Below are 23,217 nucleotides of genomic sequence, written 5' to 3'. Positions count from 1 at the left end.
AGGTTTTTTTTTATTAGTGTTTTTACCTACACTTGGAGGAATTATCAATTTTATAAATTAAAAATGCATATAAAAAATTTCGGAACCGACAGGATTTGAACCTGCGACTCTCTGCCAATCGCGGCCTGAGCGCTTTCTCCAATTAAACTACGGCTCTCCTACGAGAGAGATCTCTTGTTTCTGATTGTAATATGGACCTTTGAAAAAGTATATCGAATCTGCAACGCGTCCTACTAGATGACGCTACAGTCGCCATAAGACTGATGTGAAAGGCAAATACTAATTTCGCCATCGACGGTAGGAGAGCCGTAGTTTAATTGGAGAAAGCGCTCAGGCCACTATTGCCAGAGAGTCGCAGGTTCAAGTCCTGTCGGTTCCAAAAAATTTTTTATGCATTTTAAATTTATAAAATTTTAGGTATTTAGAAAATTGGCATTTTTCACGAACTTGCATTGTAGAGCACTTAAAGCCGTGCTTAAGTAGATGGGAATGAGCTCTATGTTCCTCTCCTTAAGGAGAGGAGGCTTGTGTCCAGCATTGGGAAGCACCATACAAATATTGAAATAAAATATGCAAGACTAGAAGTGCGAAGTTTAAGTGAAAAGTCCAATCTTTTTCAATTAGCTTAGTCTTGTGGTGGAGGTCGCTTTTTAGCGAAATGGCCTCTCATTGGACCGCTGATTGTACCTGTGTTATATGTATATATTGTTATACGTATATTTGTTATTTTATTTCTTGTGGAACGAAATTACGTTTTTGTTAACATACAATAAAGTGATTTCATTTTCATTTCCATTAAGCACAGCACATGTCATATTTTAATGAATTAATCAAAAAAGATTATCTTTATATATATATTTCTTGAGTGCGTGTGTATGTCACTGAACTCCTCCTACACGGCTGAAAAGATTTGAATGAATTTTTCGATATGCGTTTTCGGGTGGCATCCTGGACAGTTTAGATTCACAAATCAGCCCGACAGATGGCGCTGGGGTCAGCTAGTAATATAATAATTTTCTAAAACTCTAGCATTTTGGCATTAAGAAAATGTCAGAAACAATCACTTACTTGGAATGCTACGAAGCCTACGCTTAAGCTACGAACACGCTACGTCATACATGTACACTACGTCACGACATTAAACACTTATTTAGGGTTCCGTATTGCAACAATTAACCTTATAGTTCGTTCCCCAGGAGAATATTTGACAGATTCCGGATTTAAGCCTATGCCAGAATCTGTCAAATGTTACAGTCTTACATAGCACAAGAAATTTGAAAATAAATTGACGAACACACATCTAAAACATGAAACGTTTAAGAGAGAAAAAAATGCTACAATAAAATCTGGTTGCATAGGTATTTCCACATTATTACCAAAGTTTTGCAGAGTTCTGCGAATACTGTTTACGTAAAAACCTGCACAAATGCACAAACATACGCAATATGATTGGTCACAAACTTAACTTAGGTACTAAGAAAACGCTTAGGTCAATCCATCCTATACATATATAGATATTCATTACCAATCCATTAATGGCCCACTACAGGACACTCTCTCACTCACTCACTCCTCTCAGAATGAGAAGGGTTTCGTGTCCGAAGTCAACCACGCTGGGAAAGTGCGGATTGATAGACTTCGCACGCCTCTAACATTATGTAGGAACTGTCAAGCGGGCTTCCTCAGGACTTTTTGCTTCACCGTTAAAGCATTTTTGATATTTAATTGCTCCTACCTCCCCGAATGGAAAGCTGAAGTCTTGCATGCTATGCTATCACTCTTTCAGTATATTAATATAAATAGGTACTATTAGTGCGAAAGTGTTTCGGTTTCTTGTTTTTTTTGTTCAGCTGTTCAGCATTTGGAATAACGGGAAATATTTTAGATTGCGCTGAAGTGTCTACTTCACGTGATTTCATTGGCTTCATACTCAGTTAAACTACTGAAAAAAAGAAAAAAAACTTACTAAGATGTAACTCTTTCACGTTTTCAGATTGCGTAGTGAAATCTGCACGAACAGCAAAGTACGCAGCAGTCTTCGATGGGAAAGGGGAGTGTCTTCTTGGTCTTGGAGATATGGATATTCATAGCCAAATTTCTATTAAACTCGTAAGTAATTTGAATATATAACTTGTTTTTTAAAATAATATAGACGACCTGATCAAAGAATTGTTCAAGTGAAATTTATACCTATCTACGTCGTTTCATAATATAAACACCTCAAAATATGTGTAGGTACCTATTTTTTAAGCTTTTGAGTGTTTTGCAAATTTTCTAGAATTCTGTTATTTGAAACAGAATCTTCCACCGTTGAAGCAAGTGATATTTCTTTTGCTAAAGACGCACATAATCGTAACTTTGAAAAGTTAGAGGTGCGTACTGAGATTAGAACTCCCCCCCCCCCCCCCCCCTAATTGGCCTAGTTTCATAAATAAAATTGTACATATGTTATGAAATCGCAGGTAAACCGACATATCGATTTGTTAAAAAACGCACCGCTGGTTGTCATGGATGGGAATATACCACAAGCCACAATGGACTACATTCTTGGCTTATGTCAAGAATATAAAAAGCCGGGTAAGATTTAATTTAATTCCTAACCTAACCATAATTTTTTTTTTTTGTACTTCTATCCTTTCAAAAACAGATGATTTATATCTAAAGGGAAGTTTCAAGCGCTTATCTACGTAGCATACCCATGAAGTTAGTCAGTAATACACATATGCTGCAATGTGACATAGCTCTTCCAAGGATATATGCCATATGCCATACATAGTACCGGCTAACGCCTTACATACTTGTCATGCCCTGCGAAATATTTTCGGTTTATAGGCGATGGTTTTCAAGTTACTATCATTAAGCTACCTTTTGGGCCCGTCCACTTTTCCTATGAAAACACAGTATGCTGCTACACTTACAATCACTATTAACTCTGAGGTATCTTAGATATATATCGTAAACAAATAACACCTCATTCTCCCATTCGCAACTTATTTAAGCCCAGCCGCCTTTGAACGTAGGTACGCAAACGCTACACCGAATATATCGGACGCCACATGAATCACGCCACGTGTAGTGCACAATGCAAACATTCGACGCCACGCGACCACGTACGTCATAAAATTTTGAATGACGAAACACGTGGCTTATAGTTATGTTCATTAGCTACTTGGTTTAGGTAAAGCAGAAAACTTTTTTTGTTCTATTTGTTGCTTCATGTTTTTCTGTTTTGAGAACAGCAGGTCAATTCTGTATATCCTCATCATTATCATCATCACTTCAACTCATTGACGTCCACTGCTAGACATAAATCTTTTTTGGAGTTCCAAAATTCACAGTCCTGGGCCGCTTGTTTCCAACAACTCAGCGACCCACTCGATTTCGTCTGTCCACCTCGTAGGGGGGCAACCAACGCTACGATTACGTAAGACAACATATTAGTCTTTATAAACAAAAAGTGGATATAAACAGTCGACTTACAAGAAATGGTCATAAATTAGTGACATCTGCATATCGTCTGCGAAAGGTACAGAAGTCATTTGTGGGATTGAGTATAAGCTTTTATAATATGATTCCTAAGGAAATTTTGGACCTACCAATGCATAAGTTTAAAGAATGTGTTAAAACACATTTATTACAGCGAGGTTATTATACAATTGATGAATTTCTTAATGACAAGGTTGCTTGGAAGCATCCGGCTCCGCTTTCATCTCTCACAAGATAGAAAAATTAATGTTAAAATGTAAATTTTTGATGTTGGAAAAGAGAAACTGCTGAGTTTCTTGCCGGCTTCTTCTCGGTAGAATCTGCCTTCCGAACCGGTGGTAGAGTCACTACAAACAGACAGACTTGACGTTTCAAAAGTGCTTATATTAGGCCTACTTGAAATAAATTAATTTTGAATTTGAATTTGAATTTGATTACCGTTGAGGCCGCCAGCGCCTTGGATATCTGTATATCAGTTGACACCAAATATGGAAAGCCACAGCCACTGTGGAAAGTTGCTATCAATTAACCTGTTAAATCAAAATTTTCAACTGAGTTTCAACTCGTTTGGCAGAAACAATTACGTTATGTATAATTATGGTTTGGGTGTTATTTGATGGCAATTAAACGATTTTACAGCGTAACTCTATGTGTGTAAATCGAATTAAATAATAAATTTCGTAGTGGACACGTTATAGTAATATGACTAGATAGAGGACAGAAACGCTAAGGCTTAACGATACTGCATACATAAGATCTTGGCACAGTCTGACTGTACAGTCCTCATAACTGTGCCAAGATACTGCTACTGCTAGTATTGAATAAAAAATTAAAGAATTTTTATTGATTACTTTAGGCATACGAAACAACTAACAATGCGATTTCCATACTTCCTTTAGCAACTACTGTTCTTTGTTAGAGGAGGAGCTGAGACTCATTGTGTATCAAACTTCCAAAGACGGGTTCCAAGTACTGACTTGGTTTAGGGTTGCTTACGCAGCGTTATCAACTAATATGTGGTGCTTCGATTAAGCCACGTATATTGAGCACTCATTTGTTATAAAAAAGTAAAAGTATTTCGGTTGCGTTTAGCAATATTTATGTGATTGAAGGTTTCAAATATTGGGAGGTTAAAGCTCCAAGAGCAAGAATAGACATTATTCGAGCTCACCTAGTCGTTTTCTCAAAGAAAGAAGTTGCTTTGAAGGTTCGTATATATACGAGTATACCAGCACGATTGAAAAAATCTTTACGTTAGGTATTTGATTTATTGAGGAAGGTTTTAAACTATGTAGCAGTACGCTACGTCCTGTAACTGGGCGGATGAACAAATTCCTTACAAGCGGCAACGCAACGGTGGCTCCTCTGGTGCTGCAGACGTTTATGGGCGGCGGTGATCACTTAACATCAGGTGAGCCACTTGCTCGTTTGCCCGCCATTAATATAAAAAAAAAAAAAAAAAAAATAGTACAGCTAGTAGTTAATACATTATTACCTACCTGTTTTGCAAATTTGTAATTATATATCATCAATTTCTCTATGATTACTGCTGAACATATTGTCTTATGGTGTAGAAATCCACGGTCTTTCCCGGGGAAAAATTACAAGTCACAACTTATTCCTAAATCGTTTTTGCCAAGTTTTGGAAAGTTACACCAGAGTGGGGTTTATGGTGCAGTTTCACTATTCCATCAAACAGAAAATTCACAACTCTGCTGTCGGCAACTGTGGTTCTTCTCTACAGAACTATTTTTTTTTCTAAGTATTCCACCACAAGTTAGTAAAACTCCACTTGACTGCAATTTCACCTGGTATAGGTGATGATGCAGTCAAGATGGTAGGGACTAACCGTAAAACCGTCCCCTTAATTTTCGGTAAATCCTACGCGGCATTGTACTTCAAATCATCTTGACTATAATATTGATGTATCTATTATCTAGCTCATCTCTCTCCATCGCCCGTTCATCGTCATCGCATTCCGCAGTGCCCGTTATTAAAGGATTTCGGAAGAACACTTATCAGTTTCGCAAACGCAGTCTTTTTTTATCACACAAGTTAGTCCTTCAGTACAATCTCATTTGGTAGTAATTATCGATGCAAGCTAATATGTTAGATGTATATTTACAATATTATTTACTACTTGGCCATACGCCGCGTAATAAGCTGCGGCCAAAACCTCCCACCACTCTAGACCGAACAAGATTAAAAAAATTTGGAAATTCCTAAATTGCCCAACCAGGAATCGAACCCTAACCGGGAACTCATAAGCCCGCAGCGCTAACCACTGCGCTAGGGAAACGTCTAGGTGAGACTGCGGTTCACCTTTCTCAGAATTGAACCTTCCTAATTGGACCGTGTCTTAAATATATACAAAGTAGGTATATATACAAAGTGTAACCGAATTACGAAATAAATTTGAAGGATGCGTAAGTATATTTTATAGGGACTAACCCTGTAAAAATATTAAATCAAAAGAAGCATATTTATTTTCTCATACAAACGAATTCAAAACATTGTAAGTGTTTACTTATGACCACCCTTGTTTAGATAAAAGACCGTTTCGCATGTGATGTTAGGGTTTCATCTGATTTCTTTCAGTTGAAACTATGGCAGTGGTTTACTAAAAAAACTATTAGATTTTCAGTTTCACAGATAAGTCTCAGAGGCAGTACATAATGTTAAGAAAGCTAAAGCTAAAGCTTAAGGAGTATTATTTCGGTTTTCATTTACACATTGCATATTCTAGATTACGAATTTCTGTCATCGTATTTTACTGGGACGGTTAGCGAGGCATTGTATAACTGCAAATCCTTCCAAACTCAAATTTGGCAATTTAAGGATGTAAATAAAAAAATAGTAAGATTTAAAAATATACCTTTATTGAAGAAAATCTTACACATTAAATACTTTTAATTTGCACTGACAATAAAAAAATATAATATTTCATTCGGTATTTTTTTTTAAATACATGGATTTGCATAAAAAAATAAGTAAATAAGTCTTCAATTACAACCGACGACGGTACTAAGATTACAATATAGTTAAGCAACTTAATATAATATATTATATAAACTAACCGAAACTAAAATAAAATCTTAAAAGAAAAAAATATTCAATAACTAAGAGCTATGCCAATTTTGTTGTACCTACATATACCTCGAAACTAAATACACAGATCTAACAACAATGTTATACTTTTAGGTTTAGGTTTAAAGACATTTATTCCCATAAAAAGATCTTAGTTACTTTTTCGCTATTAGACTAAGCTAAAACATCTGTTTCCTATGCGAAATCATTGTGACAAGGACCGCAATAGGTCTCATCCTACTACTACATCCTACTAGATTCGAGAATTTTTGGCACCATTGGTGCTGAGTTCGTTAAACATAAATCTTTAATATAAAAAATTAATTAACAGGTCTACAAGTAGTGCTGACTTTTCCACTCTGTATCTTTCAATAGGATAGAACTATTTTTACCGGAAATGGAAGAAAAGAGTTTAACAGTATATATGAATTTATAGGCGTTACATTTTTGTGAATTGTGAATATTAGGATATAAAATAATTTGACATGTCAATTTGGTTTAGTTTAAGGATTTATGTAAAACATACTTGGCACCAATGTTTAAGTTCCATAAAATACTGTAGTATATTAAGTTTTTAAACAAAATTAATTTTCTTACTGGTCACACTCATAAAACCTCAAACATAGTGTTAGACAAATCTAAAAATTCGTGATATCAATAGGTGTAATAATAATTTACACTTCATAATACCAAATTTACGAGTACTTGTGTAAAAAGTTAAGAATTCAATTGTCAATTTGCGCGGATACCGGAAAGCTGTTCAAATTTAACCTCCCTTAAATTTAACTTTGGTTATTCATTCATACAAAAAAAAACAAATTGTCTTTTCAGTATTCAGCTATTGCTTATTTTACAGTAAAGTAACGCCTGCTTCTATCCAATATTTTACTCTTTGTTTTGATGTAAACTAACATCACATCCACATAGATTAGCGTAAATCCTTACTAATATTATAAATGCGAAAGAGTTTGGTTATTTGTTTGTTTGTTCTCTCTTAACGCCTTAACTAAGCAAGTAATGAAATTAATTTTTGGCATAGAGTTAGTTTAAAGGACGGAGAGTAACAGGTTACTTAAATTCCAGGAAATCAAACGATTCCTAAGGGATTTGTAAAAAAACCGTAAAAAAACGCGGATGATAAACGCGGGCAAAAGCTAGTCTATAATACAAATGCAGGACCAAGCGACACATGTTTGACAACTCCGTAGAAATTTGATATATTTGCGTTACTCCAAAGTTAGGTTTGTTAACATGATAATCTTCGTACTTTATTTGAATAAATACAAAATTGGCTTGGTTTATAATTTAAAGATATCTTCTCTTCTTTGGATTCATGGCTCTTCGTAGTGCCAACAGCAATGTACTTTGCCAGTGACAAGTAGCTTGGAAAGGGCACCAAGCAAAAGAATTAAAAAAATATTTCATAACTTTGTTCTGCAATAAGTGTTGCTGTGAAATTAACAGCAATCAATTGAAAAATAAATTAAATTAAAAATTTAAATCCCAAATATAGAAACCATTTCGTGAATTGTTTGCGTCAAAATTTGTATGTTATTATCAGTAACGTACGTACCAATAATATTTTTAATTAGGTATCGCGCGCGACTACATCGGCGTTTACAGTTTTGAGAAATCCCGCGGAAAATGTTGGTTTTCCGGAATAATGTGTATACTATTATCATCTTCATGATCAAACAACCACTATCGTTACACTAATAATGAATTTTAATGGTGATAAATTATATCCAGAACTTTGCAAGGATTGAGCCGCACATATGAAACAAAAAAACAAACAATCAGACAAACTTTCGGATTTATAATTTAAGTTTATCCCTATAAAAGTAAATCTTCAATGTGTCAACCGAGCTATGTGCTCTTGGATAGGTTTCATGTTAAAAGACGTGACAACGTTAGCTTTTTTTTTTTTATATCAAAGTACTTACTAAATCAGTTGTGCGCAAAAATAACTAAAAATCACATGGATGGCACTCAATGTTGCACTCATTGTTTAATGCATTGCGATGACTAAGGAAAATACAAAGGAGGAGTTGTTAAGCAAGGCAACTCCGAAAAAGCGTGCTCACGTAAAGTATGAAGTCGATACTGCATGTGCGACTTAACCTAGTGCATCCCATTTTTACAAATTGTTTTCATAAAACGGCTGAAACAAAATTACACTTTAAATGCTTAGCAATGAAATACACATTATTTGAATGCCGATGGACACGCTCAAGCTCTATATACATAATATCTTAAGGCCTTTCTTTAATATTACATTCATTGTGATTTCAAGGCAGTACTTAAAATAAACAAATATAATTATTCAATAGAATAGATACATAAAAAATTATAGACGGTAAAATAATTCAACTTTTAGTTGAAAATGTTTTTTTGGACGGCAAAATTTCAAAATGAGATTCATAAATTTATATTTTATGTTATTTCTAAATTCATTTTTAAGACTTCAATAATAGTGACAATTTTCCTTAAATACATCTAAATTAATACAAAAGATAAAAAATAACACAATCGTCTTTTTATTGCTTCTTACAGATGTTGTGATGTTTTTGCACTGGGTTACTATCATTATAAGCCTTTTTTCTACTTTAATACTATCATGGTATTATCAAGTGTTGGAAAAAACTACGGGACCTTTCCTAAGGAAAGGTAAAGGCAAAGTCGACCCTGCCGGTTTACAAAATGATAAATAAAACTTTCCCGTTTTCCTTCTTTTACTGCTAGCATTAGCTAGCCCTTAGTGTAAGTTTTCATAAAAACTTAAGTCACAACTATACGTTGGCGTAAATCTGTCATTTTATTACAGAACATTTCATGCAAAATTGTCATTTTTACTTTGCTCCAAAGTTAAGTTTGTTAACTTGAACGTCAAACGACACGTAAACCATTCAATTTGTATTGAATAAAAAGTTTTTATCTAAAGCAACAAATAGAACATTGAATTAAATCAATATGTAAAAAAACTGTCTGAATATCATTGTTAGTAATTTACAGATCTAAAATAATATAGATAAAATAACTTTAGTGGCATACCAAAATATTTGTTTGCATGAAATATATTTCTTACTTATAATTTCTATTTTATATACTATAGTAGTATAGTAATTATAGTATAAGATGGGTTAAAGTGGGTTTCATATTTATTTGTTTGAAATGGATTGATAGTTAAAAACCTTTATTAAAGGGTCTACCCTAAATGCATATTGGTGGTGAGTAAACTGGCAGTAGGCCTTATTTCAACAATTCAAAAGTGCCCAGTTTTTACTAATAACGTCTCTTACTAGGTTCTTGATTCCAGTGGCCCGGAGACGAAACGCTAATGTCTTAAAGTGACCATAAACGTCAAGAGTTGAAAAAACATCAATACATATGTTATCATCACAAAAGCATATGTTAAGCAACATTTGCTAATGTGGATAAAAGTTCTAAAGAGTGACATTTTCGTCTATGACTATTATCAATTAGTAGTAAAGAACAGCAGAATCGTTTAAAGCAAAACCAAACCGGAGCGTCCAAACCGCGTCGTCGTTTTTCATTCTTGTTTGCGTCCTGCTAGCGACCAGTCACAAGTCGCGAGGGCTTGAGCAAGTCTTGTGATTGGCCGCACACATCACGCAAACGTGAACGCCGCTTAGAACGTAGTATGTACGCTGCGATGTGGCCTTCACGTCGTCATGTGCGTCAGAAAAACTTAATTCCTGAAGTAACCAATCTGCTGTTGTTGATGCAACTGGTCACGCAACTGGTGCAAAGCGTGCTCGGGTTGGCTGTGTTGCATCTGAGCGACAAGGTTCTTTGCCTCCAAACGTAACTCGTACAACTTACGCGCCTCAAGGAACAACGGTGCTGCAGCCATACCTGTAAATTACGTAGCGTTAATTTCTACGGTTCGTCCGTCGCTTGTTCCGAAAAATGTTTACGGAATGCTTTGTTTTCTCTATCTCACTACAAGTTAGCCTTTCACGGCAATCTCACTCTCACACTTTAAATCGCTTGGCGGTTTAACTTTCTGGTATAACGCCACGTAGAAACCGACTTAATAGACAAGCCTTCCACCATCTTAGACTGCATCATCTCTTACTACAAGGTGAAATTGCAGACCACTGCTAACTTGCAATGAAATAAAAACAGTGCTAGTTTGATTATGGATATATCCTAAAAAAACACAAAATAAACAATAGAAGTATATCCTCAAGAATTGTCCTTTCAAATGCAAAATGAATTTAATAATCAGACAGACTCATAATATTAAAGAATCGCACTTTCAAATAAATATTTCATCAGTTTTATTAAAGTATTGATGTAGAAAGACCATCTTACCAAATAATATGGAGGCAATAACAGCAAATGCATATGACCAAGATAAGACATTAAAGGCAGGATATAACAGCCAATCGCGGCGATAGCAGTTCACACCGAATGTAGCCACAGCGAAGAACAGGAATACACCTTAAAAATAAAATAATCAATTAAAAATAATTACTTTTAGTAATCAAATATTTATTTTTATATAAGTAATTAGATTTTGCCCGCGGCTTCGCTCACGTGAAGTTAAATTTTTGATTTGGTAAATATTAACTACAAAGGTTTAAAAAAGTGTCTTGATGCTATTGAAAAATATGAACGTAGATTACTTATAAAATCGAAAACCTAAAATCATTCATCAACCATAAATCATAAATGAAGGATTTTATACAAACTTTCATCCCCCATTTAACTCTCTTAGGGTTAGAATTTTCAAAAATCCTTTCTTAGCGGACCTACATTGTACTAACTATCTGCGTACAAAATTTCAGCCCAATCACTCAAGTGGTTAGAGCTGTGCATTGAAAGGTCAGTCAGTCAGTGAGTCAGTCACTTTTGCCTTTTATATATATATAGTATATGTATATAAATGTATATAAAAAAATATATATAAAATAAAGCGATTTGGATTTTATCATATACACTATAGTATATTATTAAAATTTACATAACATGCTGCATTGTCGTATTAGGATAACTTTTTCCTGTAATGACAAAAATGTAAGATGGGAATAAATAAATAAATATATTATTTTTTTTTCTTGCCCCTGTATGTTTCATTGTTTGCACTGTCCCTCTTTCATGTTTTCTATTGCTACTTTCACCAAGGGTTGTCTGTAAGAGATTGCTTTTGCAATAAGACTGCCTTTGCACACAACTGTATTTAACTTTGTGTTTATTTATTTTTTTAATTGTTTTTAATTTTACTTCTTTTTTTTTTTCTTGTGTCTTTGTATGTAAGTGTATGTAATATTTCTAAGTTTGTGCAATAAAGTATTCTAAATAAATAAATAGACAAGTGCTACTTGGAAAGAGTGCTTATCAACTTACACAAAACAAAGACAAAGTTTTATTTAAAACTAAAAAGTATGGAAATCGTTTTTTTTATCCAAATTTTTCTGTAATCTTTGAATATACACACTATTATTTCGCAAAGTGGATGTTTGCAAATTGAACAAAATGGATTCAACCCAAATTGAAGTTATCTAATAATAGTAGTTTAAGGCCTGACAAATAAATGTGCTATAATATTGCAATAGATAAGCATTGTTTTTTCACACTCTGACATTTGAAAGGTGCTGTCAATTGAATTGTGAAAAAAAACCCATAACTATTCCAATTTAATCCAACATTTATTTGTAAGACCCTAAATATCTCAATACTACCTCGTTGTGAGTTTGATCCTATTCATTTAACTAGTTCTATTTGAATTGTCTTACTTGATAATACCACCATTATGTACGCAATTGCAACAAATATCCATTCATATCGTAGAACAGTGCGCAATGGCATTCGCACTATCACACAGGCTAGCAGTGCTTGGGCAGTAAATGAGAGAATTAGTCCAAGAGTCACGAACGTTTGCACTGCCATAAGCCAACCTGGTAGAAGCCATTCACGGATAACATACAGCTCCTAAAAGCAACATTTTAATGAAAATAAATATTCGATATATGAATAGATATAATTTTGATTATGAATATAATTTTGGTGAATAGATATAATTATGATTTAAGGTCCATGGGTTAAATTCCTACGTCTAGTCAAAAATTGACAAATACTAGGCTTTTTCAGTTGAGTTCAGATGGTAACCCATTACCCACATTTTAAGACTATTATTTAAGGCTACTGAGAGGACATTAACCTCTCAGATCATATTGACCCAAATATATATTTTAAAAAATGTTCATGAAATTCATATTGCGGGATCAGATCGTTCAATAGGCCTTTCTGAGGCCTCTAGGTAAAAAGATCTGCGAATAAATACTAATAATACTTACTTGACTAAAAATATAATGGCATCCATCAAAGTATTTGTCATACTGGTAGGAAGGGAATCTGAATCGATCAAAGCAATATTCCCAGAGACCCATATGCTTAAATGAAGAGAACATATCAGGATATGATTCTATCCAATATGGGCCAGCAAAGGACAATAGCAAGAACAGTCCTGCTATATATGTTATAGTTGCTCCAATTAGTATTGTATCTATAATAAAATTTGTTAATTAATACTATATTTAAAAAACCCTACAATAAAAAAGGGTGATAGCCTTAGTGGTCAGGTCTTCAGCCTCCCTTTCGGGTTGAGCAAGTTCATATTCTTATTAGGTACAAATTAAAAAATAACATAATTACTTAGTTGCCTAGTTCATTTTACTCATTAAAAATTTAGATCATTTCTAACCGTGCTATATTTATACTGCAAGAGGTATAGTGAAAAGTTGCGTATAGGCGGTGTAGGAATATAGGAATCCTCTTTAGAGGTTGCAACATTTTTAAGTCGAAGGTTTCATGATTTTCCGTAAAACTCTCGAACCCGTTACTTAGTCTTCTAAGTAATCATCATAATATTGAAAATAAACAAAAACACTATGGGCGTGTCCATAATTTACTTACAAGAAGCCTTTGGATATTCATTATTAACCTCTGCAGTCATCGTTACAACTTTCAACTTTATGTTCTTATGTAATCTTATAAACTATACTTGTTAATTGGTTTACTCCGTTTAGCAGTGTTTATTTATTATTTTCATTTCCTTCCAAAGCGATTCGGTTACAACAGACTTTATTTTCGATCTCGGACTTCTTCTGATTTTGATTTGACAGTTTAGTCCACAGAACAATATTTCAATTCAATTCAATATCGACCATACTTTGACGTTGACAGTTAACAGACTAAAACTATAGATGCATCGATAAGTCGACGACGCCATGTAGTTATACGTAAAGAATGGAGCAAGCAGTCGTCATACCTTTTTTTAGACGAATGCTTTCTTATCGCTATCCCATTCACGGTTAACGGTTAAAGTTTGTTTGGCGTTCACCGTAAATGAGATAGCGCTATGTTCGTTTGACTCGAAAGGGTATTATGACTAATCGCTCAGTTTCTTTACCTGCAGCTTCATGGAATACAATTCTGCAACTATCAATAGTTTTTTCCTACATTCATAGTTCTATTCGTTTATTATTAATAAAAATAATTCCCCGTAGTTCCCCAGGATCCACGGGAAATAAACGAAATAACGTAAACACGATATTTAGTATCGTTTTTATCGTACCAAACCAAACTTAAAGAAACTGCCGGCATCCCGAGTTAATCATATTAAAAATAGTGCTAGTATCTTTTTCTACTGGTAGCTATGTGAAAAGAACAGTCTGCACTACCTACATTTAAACATGTCTATAGTTGACTAAATTTAATTATATTTATGGGTTTGTGTACTTTGACCACAATGTACCTAATAGTAATAATGGTTAATTCAATAAATAAGTACTTTATTCATATACTATCAATACAAAGGCTATCGTATTATGAAATGTATATTCCATAAGAGTATTTATCTATAATCATTTTTAAGACTATCTAAGCATTCTATTATACTTTCTATTTCAACAGCCATGCTAACAGGCAGCCACCAGCTTTGATCACGTGGTTCATGCGGAGCAATAGAAAATGAAATCGATTGAAGCGTTTCACTTAAAAGCACAGCACTTGCACTTGACCTAATTTAATAAATTAAAAAAAAACCTATGTACACCGAAGCGTGATATCGTTCCTACCGTGAATAATTATTTCAATGTCAATGAACATGCAATGAATCAATGGTTATACATATTATAATTTTTGTGAATAGGAGCCACTATCTAGCAAATTTTATCACTAACTTACCTCCCTATTTTTGAAAAAATCTCCATACAATTTTGCTATCCAAATGTATAGAACTCTGTAAATAATAGACAAAAAATTGTATAAAAATTTATTTAAAAATCAAATAGATTACATGCATTAAAGTGGTATTCCATTTGGAATTTGGACGGACATTTGCTTATTTTTGGAGATATATCCATAAACATCTATGATAAACATTTTAAAAACAATAGATTCTTTTTTTTTCTTAAGACACATAATTAATATCGTTAGCTTTAAATCAAAGTAATAAAAAGAACTTAAGTAATTATCCTTAAATATTTTATGTGCTTATTTTTACGCGTAGAAAGTAATAATAAATAAAAAAATATTAATACTTGTTTAACATAAAAAAAATTAAAATACAATAATTGCGACATATAAAACAAGTATTACAGATAGTTGGACGGAATTGTTTATTTCATAAGCGTTCCTAACTTTAAATCAAAAATGACTCAAAAAAGATTACTAAATAACCTTAAATAAAAATTGAGATTCTAAAGAAATGTGTGCAAAGTATTATTGATAACAATATTTTTTGTTTGTAAAACATTCTGGCATAATTGGAAAATATGTATAATAAATTGTCGTAATATTTCGTTGCATATTTATCTTAAACGTTTTTTAAATTATCAACAGTTAAAAAACCTTCGGTGGAATTAGAAGAAAGGAATAAAAATCTAACACTTAGGTAAGGCACATCTTTTACTTAAACATTACATTTACTGCGACCACAACCTTAAATAAGGCTATTAATCGTTTGGGAGGTACTACTACTACTCGTATCTGGTAAACTTAAATCGCGCGTACTGGATGCCTATTGTGAGATTTTCTACCTACGTCATCTTATTCTAGCGTGCTAGTTAATTAAGATTTGTATGAAATCGAAACAGCGCCATCATCTCAATTATCAGTCCACGTTAAAACTGCTGCCCAGTAGCCAGTAGATGGCGCTGGCACAGTCATTATGTATATCAGTCGACATGAGAATCGGGTCTAAGGTGAAACGGGGAATGAGGGGTCTCGGTCGATTTCGCTTTTCGGATGGACACTTATCGATAACCACCTGAGGGGTTGCTACGGCGTCACCGGGGGAGTGGGGCGAGCGCGGAAACTCGCCATGAGAAGAGCCCCAGGGCTCGACGACATTAGGGGGGAGGTGGGAGACGTCGACCTGAGGGTGCCTCCTGCGAGGGCTCGGACCTCGGCTCGATTCGACGTTAATATGAGTGTTGGTGGACTTTTGGACTAATGTTTAGTCCGAACGCTCCCGTGACCGTAGTAAGGGTCCACGTCCGGATGACGTCAGAAGACGGAATCTCGATCCCTGCTGCTTTAATTCACGTTGGACCCACTTTTCGATTTTTATCATGCTTACTTCGCCGTTGCCATTTAGTAAATAGTCATGGATATTTTAACTTGAATTTGTTGAAATTGCCATGTCAACTTATCGCGGACAATACATGCAACCATGACTTTTATTGTGTACCTAACATAATAACCGCGGACGCTATTGCTGAGCACTTTGTTTAATTAAATAATATATGTGTTTTTTTATAATATCATCAGTATTGTGTGCATAGATGGCCATCGGACCACTGCCTGCATGAAATAAGAACTCCATGTGTCATATCCTGCTATCGAGGTCAAGTAATTGCCGTATTTTTAAGCGTCGAATTACCTACGACATTGTCTACGCACTGCTAGGAGATTCGGATCAAGCTGTGCTTTTATAATTAGTTCCCAGCTATGTTTGCTGCATGCTTCATAGAGCAGTGTTAATTGTTATAACTGCCATCGCTAGCAGAATTATTTAAATATTATTAAGATATTTTTATATGACACCAGCTTTTGCCCGCGGCTACGCCCGAAGTAATGTTGGTTTTATCAATAAATTCGGTTTGTCCTTTTTCCAACAGTTTCTGTCTTTTACGGTACCCCTTAAAACGCACACCTTATTCTTGAGTACTCACATTTGCATTTATAACATAAGTTGCCTGATACATATCAGGCAAACCTTTAATATAGATTATAGTTCTGAAACAAGATCCTAAACAATATTAAAAGAATACTGCTCTGTGCGATGGAAGGTGTCTCCAGAGCGTTTTTGAAACCCTGAAAGGAATGTAATTTGAACAATAACGTAACAACAATGGAAATAACTTAGTACAGTTTACAAAATCGTAATTACGCAGGATGACATTCAAGCAAGTGCTATATACAAAATATGTCACCTATGACAAAAATTTAATTCCTAAAAATATGTATCCCAATAGCCATTGGTAATATACTTCAGTCAGAACTAAGAACACGCGTGTCACAAAAGCTTATGGTATTGGCTTGTTTAAATATAAAGAAGTCTTTGATTTAATTGTTGTTGAAGCTATGATATCTTATTACCTCTACTTTAAACTATAAATGATTAAGTGAAGGCTTTTTATGTAATGTTATCTCATCTTGCGTTAAAGTTACGCTTTCGATTCGTGTTCCATCTCGAACCGCGCCTGTGACTCCTTTAGCCTCTTGCGTTTTTTCAGTTGTATGTTTGCCTCGGTGAGAAACAATACGGCGGTTACTAGACAGGCAATTGCACCTACAACGCCGAGGCCGAACGACCACCCTGAAAAAATGTTAGTAATAAATTGACAAAGTAACGAATAAATTGCTACAAAAAAACGTCGGTACAAATAAATAAATAAATATACTACGACTATACACACATCGCCATCGCCATCTAGCCCCAAAGTAAGCATAGCTTGTGTTATGGGTACTAAGATAGCTGATGTATATCTTTATGTACTATTAATACACTGATAAACACCCAGACACTGAAAAACATTCATGTTCATCACACAAAAATTTTCCAGTTGTGGGAATCGAACCGACGGCCTTGGACTCAGAAAGCAGGGCCGCTGCCCACTGCGCCAGTCGGCCGTCAAAATCAAATGATACGATTGGTAGGTATTACTGGATAGAGGCAAGCGTTACTTTGTGGAACTCCATTATATGGGTACAATTAACATTGTACTGATTTGCTATATAATCCGCTATAACTCGCTATAACTAGGAAAATGTGTACATTGTTATTTATAATTTCTTCAAACTCTATACTTTCACACTAAAAAAGTTCTTCCAAAATGTACTCTCTATGGTGCATTTGACTAGTATTTTTATTACTAATAGGACTTCAATTCTGCCAGTGTTATGACCCAGTGGTTGATCAATGATATCATAGTAGTATTGAAAAAAAAATTACGTATGGTATAATTTTGAAAATATGTGCAACATATTATAATAACAACAAATTTATTCAATAGTGGAATGCTATTTTCTTAAATAATTTATTGTGAAAAATTCTACTTTAAACGAGCGAAAAGTAAACACAAATTGAATAGAAACCTACGATTGTATCATAGATTTCTATTCAATTTTATTCACTGTATTTTTTTTTAGTGTTTTAAACTTTATTCCAGTATTTTTTTTCGTTACTACTTTTTGTCATTCATAGACACTGAGACATTGTAATGGGAAACTTGGGGCCCTGGTCTAGTTGCAATTTACCTAAATAATTGTTAGCGTGATCGGGCATCCAACCATCTGTATTCCCCAAGGAAGCAAACACTATTACTGCTATAACGCCACTTATCCCTGAAATAAACAATAATATTAATGTCACAGATGTGTAATAAATAAGAATATTGAATTTAAGTATCATTCCTTACCTGCACCAAACATTAAAAATCCTATGACCCTTATAATCATGACGTATCGGTTTTGATCGGGCCCGCAACATAAGAAAAATACGATGACCAAAATAGTTGAAATCAATACGCCAATCAAACAGAGAGTGTAAAACAACTGAGTTGCTATCATAAAACCTGAAAGAAATATAAGTATTTAATATGTAATAGCCTAAAATATAAAATAACCCAGTTATTTGGCCGAAGGCCGATAGAAGGGCAGGCGAATTTCACGTATAAAAAAATTCAATATACATACAATTTAGTAGACATTTATACTATAAAACTAATAATTAATCATAGACAAATTATGATAACAAATTTTAATAACACATTAAGTACTATAAACAAGTTCATTCATAAAACTAATTGGTAAAAAAAAATATTTATTTTAAAATGTATATTTTTATAAGTAGTAGATAGGTTATTTGCTTTTTTATTTCTGTATTAATAAAACATTTTTAAGCGGTATTCCCATGAACAAAAACACTCTTTATTAAATGAGTGGTGACTTTAGCCAGTTATATCGAATACATTAAGTAAAAAAAAAACATTTTATATCATATCCAGCCCCACTTCTAAGTAAAGGAATCTCTTTTAAGGATATTTTTATACAAACAGGGTAAGGGTTTTATAATAATCTATGATACCAACATCTTAAAAAAACATATGTGATAAATAAATAAACAAATAATATAATAACCTGGAAGCAGATAACCACGGATTTTATCGTATCCAGTTGTAAAGGGATCATAAACCCAACGGCAGCCAACGAAAAATCGTCTTTGATACTGATCCAAAGGATCGGGCAGCGATCTAAAGCAGTGACTCCATAATCCCAATCTTAAACCAAAAAATATTTCCTTTAATAATTAACAAACAAATTTAATAAATCCCAAAAATTTTAAATCTTCTCTCTTTATTCTCATTATTATTAATTAAGAGAATAAAAAGCTGTTTCTGAGATAGATTAAAATGTTAAATCTATCTATGAATCTAAAAAAAGGGGAATCCTTTAAGTCACTGTGTCGTGAAGAGCTAGGCACCTACTTGATAGGTAGGTGTTCTCTTTCCAAATTAAGAATTTTTACAACTAGGTAAGTATATCATTTGCGAATCTGATAATTCATAAGATTTAAGTAGTTTGATTTCATAAATTTGTTAGGTATTTTTTATTAAGAACTAAACAAACATTTTCAAAGTTAGAAGGGCAGAAATATCTCAGATGTTAGATTAGTTAAGTTAATACTTTGTGTACAACAAAATCGGCAGAAATGTCCAAATTCAACAGGCGCTAAAAATAAATTGAATTCGTAATTATTAGTTCTGGTATTAAAATAAAGATCAAATAATATATAAATCACCTGTCCAACTTCGCTCCTCGTATCCTATAATCGCTAACGAGCCAGCTGGGCGTGCCGAATGCCAATGCCACAGTCACAAGGGCAATCACAAAAACAATGATCCCACAATTACCTGCCATGCTTCTTTTCCTCATGATTACTGTAACAAGTAATTTATACACATAATGTTTTTTTTACTCTAATAGAGCAATGACCTTAAACTGTCAAAATATTTTCTCACACTACACAAAATTGTAATTAGTTTGCTGAATCAATTTTTCTATGTGCAAGTCCGGTGTGCGTGTGTTTTCGTAATTATAGTCCTACTCATAGCCTTCTTCTACTAAACGGCTTGACCGATTATGATGTTTTTTTCAACTTGAACAGTTTTTACCAGATGCATTGTCAAAGATCTGGTTTTTATTACTACTGAAACTACTGCTAGTACTAGATCGTGCCGTTTTTCTTGCGTGAACCATTTGTTTTTCCGTGGACCAGGATTAAAAGTAGCCTTATGTGCCATTCCAAACTATAATTAATATATTTCTATCCAGCTTTTTAGTATGTTTAAGCAAAAACTTAAATAGCTTCAAAACCTTTCAATGAATTTGCGCCTTACGGTGTGCTTAGGACCCATTACAAGAATGTGAAATTAACAGCACAAAAACAGAATTGACACTATTTTCTATTTATTATACAGACTACCTGCATAGTAATCATCTTAATAAACACCTGCAAGAGCTTCAAGGGCCATTCTGTTACTCCATGCAGACCATAGGCATAATAACTTCTAGTTAACAACTTTCTAGACAAAGTGCATTAAATAACCTAATAAATATTATTTATAGAATGTGATAAATAAGCAAAGATAGAATAAGTTGGAGAAAATTTGTAATCTTTTAAATGATTATTACATCATTCGTGAAAGTTAAATAAACTTTAATGTATCAGTTTACTAGTGTTACATAAACTCATAGATAATAATTGCTGCTAGTTCTCTTGCCTTACAAAAGCATGATACATAGAAACCATTATTCAAAAAGCCTTGGCACAAACCGTTAATGGTGCTGTTAAAACTGAGGTTCATTTTACACAAAACAAGGTTGTGTGACTGTGATGAATAACAAACTTGAAATGTTTCGCAATCTTTACTAAATGAATGGTACACGTACATTCAACATAAAATTTACAATGCTAACATTTTCACACACATTGCCTACTGTGGGAAATATTAACAAAAAGCTTTAAATTTTATCTTTAGAGGAAAGGAAATGTTTTAAGATATCTAATAAAATGGTAAATAATTAATTTTTGTCCTGAAATAAACAATTTTTTTTTTTTACATAGTTATTCCATTAACATCTTGATATCTGCTGTAAAGTCAATAATAGTGCATACACAAAATAAAAAAGGTAGCTTTCTATTAACTTTTTATACAAGGATTTTTAGTAAATGGAATACCTACAACTTCTTTTACCTCAATGCATGAATTTATGCCATGGACTGCTAAGTCCAATGCAATTTTCATTTAAAAACCTACAACTTCTTTTACCTCAATGCATGAATTTATTCCATGGACTGCTAAGTCCAATGCAATTTTCATTTAAACGCAAAAAAAAGGTTTATGTGTAATTTTTCACAGAAGAAACAGTAAAATTGTTCAAATTTACCTTTTTCTGTAATCATTATTTAATCTAAGACTGGAACGTCTCAAATCATTAAGAAATTTCTCTCAATAGCTACTACGATGAGTTACAATTTTAAGCCTAAATTTGACAGTAAAGAAAGTAAGAACATTTTCCTGAAGGCTATCAGTTGCAGTTGCTGAAGTAAAAACAATAATAAACAGTTGGCATAATCTTGTAACAGTGAAGTATTTATCAAAAAAATTATCTTTACACTGTTCAATTCATAACCTACCATTGATGCATTCTTTAGGCTGCCAAGTTTTCCATCATACACAAACTGTAAACTTGTTTCTTCTTGTTTAAATAACTCTCTTACGTATGTTCAGTCAATGCTAAGCAATGTTTGTTTGAATGTGGGAGATAATCTCTTAACTTACCTACTGATAATATTACATGCATGATACATGTCCCTGAGTATACGTATATTACTATTGAAATAAAATGGTCAGCCACAACGGGACACGGTTATTTTTTTATTATATTTTATAAAAGATAGAAAATCACTCGCCAGATCGGAGTAAGAAACTTTATTAAAAATTATAAACAAAAACTATTACCGATTACCAGAAAAATATTTACATAATACATACCTGATTTAAAAGCGGTATTAGTTAATATTTCTATCAATTGAAACTCATGAATTGATGATAACTAGAACCACCAAACTAAACCAACTAAAAACAAACTTTGTATTCCCAAACTTTTACAGTTTTAGCACACCTAAAAGGTCGGAAACAAATTATTATCACTGAAAATTTCAACGAAATTGTTGTACTTCTTAACTACAAATTAATATTACATAGCTACACTGGCTACAACACAAAACTTAAAAGTTCTTGTTGAAACATACTACGGGCAACGACTTTATCGGTTTCACAAAATGTTTCATGGGTGGAGTCGGGTAGGCTTGTCGCAAACATATCGATGATTCGATAAATCGATATTTATTGTTTGATAAACCGATATTTTCGAGTGATATTTCTTAGTTCGGCACAATTATACGTCAATATACAATATCAGTATCGAAAACCTAATAAATGCCAGATATATCAACGTACTGATACCACTGGAATTATGATTCTAGAGTAAATTAATTTTATCAAACTATGGAGCTTGATAAAATAAGTTGGATATTTTTATTTGTATAAATGCTATAATAATTCTTATGTACATTATTGAATATTTTATGAGAAATAATTAAAATCGTATTTGATCCGCCGCAAATGTTTATTATTAAAAAGGTTGTCGGTAGTTTCAAGATAGGACTTTTATATAAACATCGGTGCATTAGATACATCATGATTTCTTAAGCTGTTTCAGTAACATACAACAATACATAATTTAAGCAAGTACAAATGTGATTTTAAAAATCACCAATGTATCGATATGTTTTTGTTCTTTCGATATATTTTTATTATTAGTTTGCATTTCTTCATCCCTAGTGAGGCACTTAAAATCCACAGACTAAATAAACGTCTATGTCAGATTAAGCATAGGCTTAAGTCGATTGATACAACGTGCCGATTTGGCACACCTAAAAGCAAAAAAAAGCAAAAGAAGAAGAAGTCGATTGATTAGGCTAAGATTTAGATAGGTGGAGATTAGGATTAGGTGAATACTCTTTGGATGGAAGCCGGCGTT

At 33.4% G+C, this 23,217-nt stretch overlaps 3 protein-coding genes across 5 annotated transcripts in view; 1 reads left to right on the top strand and 2 right to left on the bottom strand.

Moving 5' to 3' along the window:
* Positions 1–23,217, top strand: part of LOC120623481 (pseudouridine-5'-phosphate glycosidase) — a 220,864-nt gene that overhangs the window by 195,548 nt on the left and 2,099 nt on the right. For 2 of the 3 annotated variants that reach the window (XM_039889519.1, XM_039889518.1), the window contains exons 9-10: positions 1,994–2,109; positions 2,463–2,577. In XM_039889519.1, coding sequence (XP_039745453.1) covers positions 1,994–2,109; positions 2,463–2,577 — 231 coding nt within the window. The remainder of the gene's footprint in view (positions 1–1,993; positions 2,110–2,462; positions 2,578–23,217) is intronic. The other variant, XM_039889520.1, reaches the window with a different exon arrangement.
* LOC120623483 lies at positions 7,581–13,709 on the bottom strand. The gene is made up of 5 exons (XM_039889523.1): positions 13,516–13,709; positions 12,897–13,105; positions 12,336–12,531; positions 10,912–11,040; positions 7,581–10,449 (listed from the first exon to the last, which is right to left on the bottom strand). The coding sequence occupies exons 1-5, from the start codon at positions 13,553–13,555 to the stop codon at positions 10,283–10,285; spliced, it is 741 nt and encodes a 246-aa protein (XP_039745457.1). The 5' UTR covers positions 13,556–13,709; the 3' UTR covers positions 7,581–10,282.
* Positions 16,045–22,439, bottom strand: LOC120623484. The gene is made up of 7 exons (XM_039889524.1): positions 22,376–22,439; positions 22,167–22,296; positions 19,910–20,048; positions 19,249–19,388; positions 18,528–18,683; positions 18,367–18,453; positions 16,045–17,425 (listed from the first exon to the last, which is right to left on the bottom strand). Exons 3-7 carry the CDS (start codon positions 20,041–20,043, stop codon positions 17,274–17,276), a joined length of 669 nt encoding a protein of 222 aa, XP_039745458.1. The 5' UTR covers positions 20,044–20,048; positions 22,167–22,296; positions 22,376–22,439; the 3' UTR covers positions 16,045–17,273.

The sequence above is a fragment of the Pararge aegeria genome, chromosome 4, assembly GCF_905163445.1.
Source record: "Pararge aegeria chromosome 4, ilParAegt1.1, whole genome shotgun sequence".
Lineage (NCBI taxonomy): Eukaryota > Metazoa > Arthropoda > Insecta > Lepidoptera > Nymphalidae > Pararge > Pararge aegeria.
Note: the sequence above shows the minus strand (reverse complement) of the source record. Positions and strands in the feature narration are given on the sequence as shown.

Excerpts from the sequence above, each read along its gene's own strand:
- LOC120623483 (XM_039889523.1), bottom strand. The coding sequence starts at position 13,555 with ATGACTGCAGAGGTTAATAATGAATATCCAAAGGCTTCTT. Across the intron at positions 13,106-13,515 it reads TGAATATCCAAAGGCTTCTT|ATACAATACTAATTGGAGCA; the intron begins GTAAGTAAATTA and ends ATTTTATTATAG. Across the intron at positions 10,450-10,911 it reads TATTGCCTCCATATTATTTG|GTATGGCTGCAGCACCGTTG; the intron begins GTAAGATGGTCT and ends CGTAATTTACAG.
- LOC120623484 (XM_039889524.1), bottom strand. The coding sequence starts at position 20,043 with ATGAGGAAAAGAAGCATGGCAGGTAATTGTGGGATCATTGTTTTTGTG. Across the intron at positions 18,454-18,527 it reads ATTTTTAATGTTTGGTGCAG|GGATAAGTGGCGTTATAGCA; the intron begins GTAAGGAATGAT and ends TGTTTATTTCAG. Across the intron at positions 17,426-18,366 it reads TCACGCTAACAATTATTTAG|GGTGGTCGTTCGGCCTCGGC; the intron begins GTAAATTGCAAC and ends ACATTTTTTCAG.